The sequence below is a fragment of the Pararge aegeria genome, chromosome 24 (genome assembly GCF_905163445.1).
Source record: "Pararge aegeria chromosome 24, ilParAegt1.1, whole genome shotgun sequence".
NCBI classification, from domain to species: domain Eukaryota; kingdom Metazoa; phylum Arthropoda; class Insecta; order Lepidoptera; family Nymphalidae; genus Pararge; species Pararge aegeria.
In genome coordinates this window covers 2092575-2095371 of record NC_053203.1, presented here as the reverse complement: position 1 = coordinate 2095371, position 2797 = coordinate 2092575, and the positions used below count along the sequence as shown (strand labels likewise).

Below are 2797 nucleotides of genomic sequence, written 5' to 3'. Positions count from 1 at the left end.
GGTGGTACCCTAGGATGGAGTTTTTGTCTTACCATTTTATATGGCCGACCCCAAGGATCAGCATTCAGGCTAGACAACATCTCTGTCTCCGCTAGATCCTTGGCCGTCCTAATTGCCCCCTGGAGTGTCTTAATAGCGGATCGGTACACTGCATACAGGCGCTTTTCCTCCACTTCGTTTCGTATTCGTCGTCGCCGACACCTGGCGTACTGACGTCTTGCAGTTACGCAAGATCTACGTAGCTGTTGAAGTTCTTGTGACCACCAGTAAACTGCGGTTTTCAGTGGCTGAGGACCAATGCGAGGCATAGCAGCATCACAAATATGCGTCATAGCAGAACGAAGCCATTCGGTTTCCTGCTCCAACCCTACTGTATTTTCATAAACTGAAACCCACACCTGAACCAGAGCTGCCTCAATCAAAGCATCCCGGTCCAATCTTTTTAGCGACCAACGAGGGCCAAAGCCCCTCCAGGGCTGACTTGAACTGTTTGTTGCAGCTAGGGTTGTGGAGACTTTAAATCTAATGTATCGATGATCCGAAAGTGTTTCCACATTCTCCATGACCTGCCAGCCCTGGACATAACACGCCAGAGCAGCATTAGCAAACGTTATATCCACAATGGAGCCACCCTGTTGCCGCACGCATGTTTGGACTGAACCTCGATTGATCACAATTAAACCCATCTGTACCGCCCATTCTTCCAATTCCTCACCTCGCACATCGGTAACTGGGGATCCCCATGCCAGAGATTTGGCGTTGAAGTCGCCAGCGACAAGCACCCGATTTGGGCGACAACGACCGATAAGAGCTCCAATTTCCACCAAAAATTGCTCAAACTCGGAGAGCGTACGATTTGGCGAAAAGTACACCCCAACTACAAGGATACCTCCGACAAACGCCGAAACATACCCTCGGCCCTTAACTACTTGTTTAAAAGCCGGGGAGCCCACCGCAGACCTGGTTGTGATGGCTACCAGCCCATTTCGGTCACCTATCCAATCATCTCCCGTTGGGACATAATAAGGTTCGGCAACCACTGTCACGTGTATCAACCATTCCGCCATACTCTGAAACAGAAGGTCCTGAGCTCTGGCGCAATGGTTTATATTCACCTGGAGAAAGTTGAGGGCCATACTTATTAACCCTCGGACATTGATGCTTCCTCATCCCGGGCTCGTGTATTTGAGGGCGGGTGGACAGACTGCGAAGAGACCCGGGGGTCAGTGGCAGCCTTGCCTTTCTGCAACTGTTTTTTACTTCTTCCAGAGTTAGACTGGCCACAGGTACTACTGCCCACTCTGTGATCAGCCATTTTTCCACTTGCCGCGCACACGCTGCAGTGCGGTGCAGCAGAGCATCCTCTCGCCTTGTGCCCCTCCTGTCCGCATCGGTAACAGGTTTTGCTACGATCGACATCGTTGGTGCATTGTGATTTCATGTGTCCTCTTTGCCAACAACGGTAACACAACTGTGGCCGCACATCGAGCACCTTAACTTGTGCTGAAATCCAGCCTACTAAGAGCCTTCCACCCTCAGCTACCTTTTTGGCAGCTGCAATTGGGCAACGAATCCACAATGTCCCAAGACCTGTGTTATCGCTTCTGATATCACCAGCCCGCACCTGCTCAGCTGGACAACCGCCAAGCTGCGCTATAGCAGCCACCACTTCTTCGCCAGAAACAGAGTCATCCAGACCAGACACACGCATTTCTACAGATTTAATGGGTCTGGAAACTCGGACAACATCATCGCTCATTATTTCCTTCAGCTTTTGAGCAAGAGAGTCTGCCTTATCAGAACTGGAAGCTCCTGGCACTTCCAAAATTCGTCCTCCCGCCGCAGCTCTTTTGAACCGCAAAGCAGTTATGCCAAGGTCAGGAAGGACAATTCTTTTCTTGGCCTCATTGAGCACTGTGGCATACGTAACGCCCTTCTCCTCAGCCCCTGGCTGCAGCGTGAGGACCACGGCTGCTGATCGTGGAGGACGGAGCTTGCGTTCCAACTTCTCTTGAGGTCTGAGCTGCGGGCGTCCTTGCTGCTGCGGCTGCTCTTGGGATCGCAACAATGTTGTTGTCAAGTCAAGTCTCGGTTCCTCTTTTTATTCCTCCCTTTTTTTTTTCCTATTACTAACTTTTTCCCAATGTCCTTCGCTAGGTAAACAAGTGGGGGCCGGTCGTGACTCTCTTACATTATTCTTCTCCTGGGTAGGCTTATTGGGACCCGGAACATTCTCGCGGATGGTAGCATCGACAGTAGACGCAGTTTTCCTTGGCCTCTTCTTATCCGCTGCAAGCGGGGGCCTCAGGCTTTTCTCCGGGAGGAGTCGGTCTTCAAAGGAGGCCAGGCGGGCATTAACCATTTCTCCAACCTGGACCATCACCGAACGACAGAGTTCCTCATTTGAAGACGCAGTCAACGTAGCGTTAGCACGTCGGACTTTCAATTTTTGCTGAGGCTGCGGAACAGGGGGCAGCTCCTCAGTCATATTATTATTATGTGAGAAGGTGTGCACGGAACCTTGCGACCGAACCCTCTCCATATCTTCTCTCAGTTGGGCCATCTCCGAACGGAGGCTGGCCATTTCAGCCTGCAGTCGAGAATTGTCGTTCTGCAGCTGCCGCGTCTCTTCCGAAATGGTGCGCGAACCAAGAACTTCTATAGCATCCGTAATGGAGGCTACAGCATCTTTTAAATCACGCACAAAGGTCCCTTTTAAGTTGGTGGACGTTTTAGCCACTTTCGTTATAAGGGCCACGTCCTCTAGTACTTGTTTCTGAATTTGGGCCGCAGTCAT

At 51.1% G+C, this 2797-nt stretch overlaps 1 protein-coding gene across 1 annotated transcript; it reads right to left on the bottom strand.

The window, feature by feature from the left end:
* Positions 1-1141: 1141 nt before the first annotated feature.
* Positions 1142-2797, bottom strand: LOC120634623. The gene is made up of 2 exons (XM_039905357.1): positions 2131-2797; positions 1142-2052 (listed from the first exon to the last, which is right to left on the bottom strand). Exons 1-2 carry the CDS (start codon positions 2795-2797, stop codon positions 1142-1144), a joined length of 1578 nt encoding a protein of 525 aa, XP_039761291.1.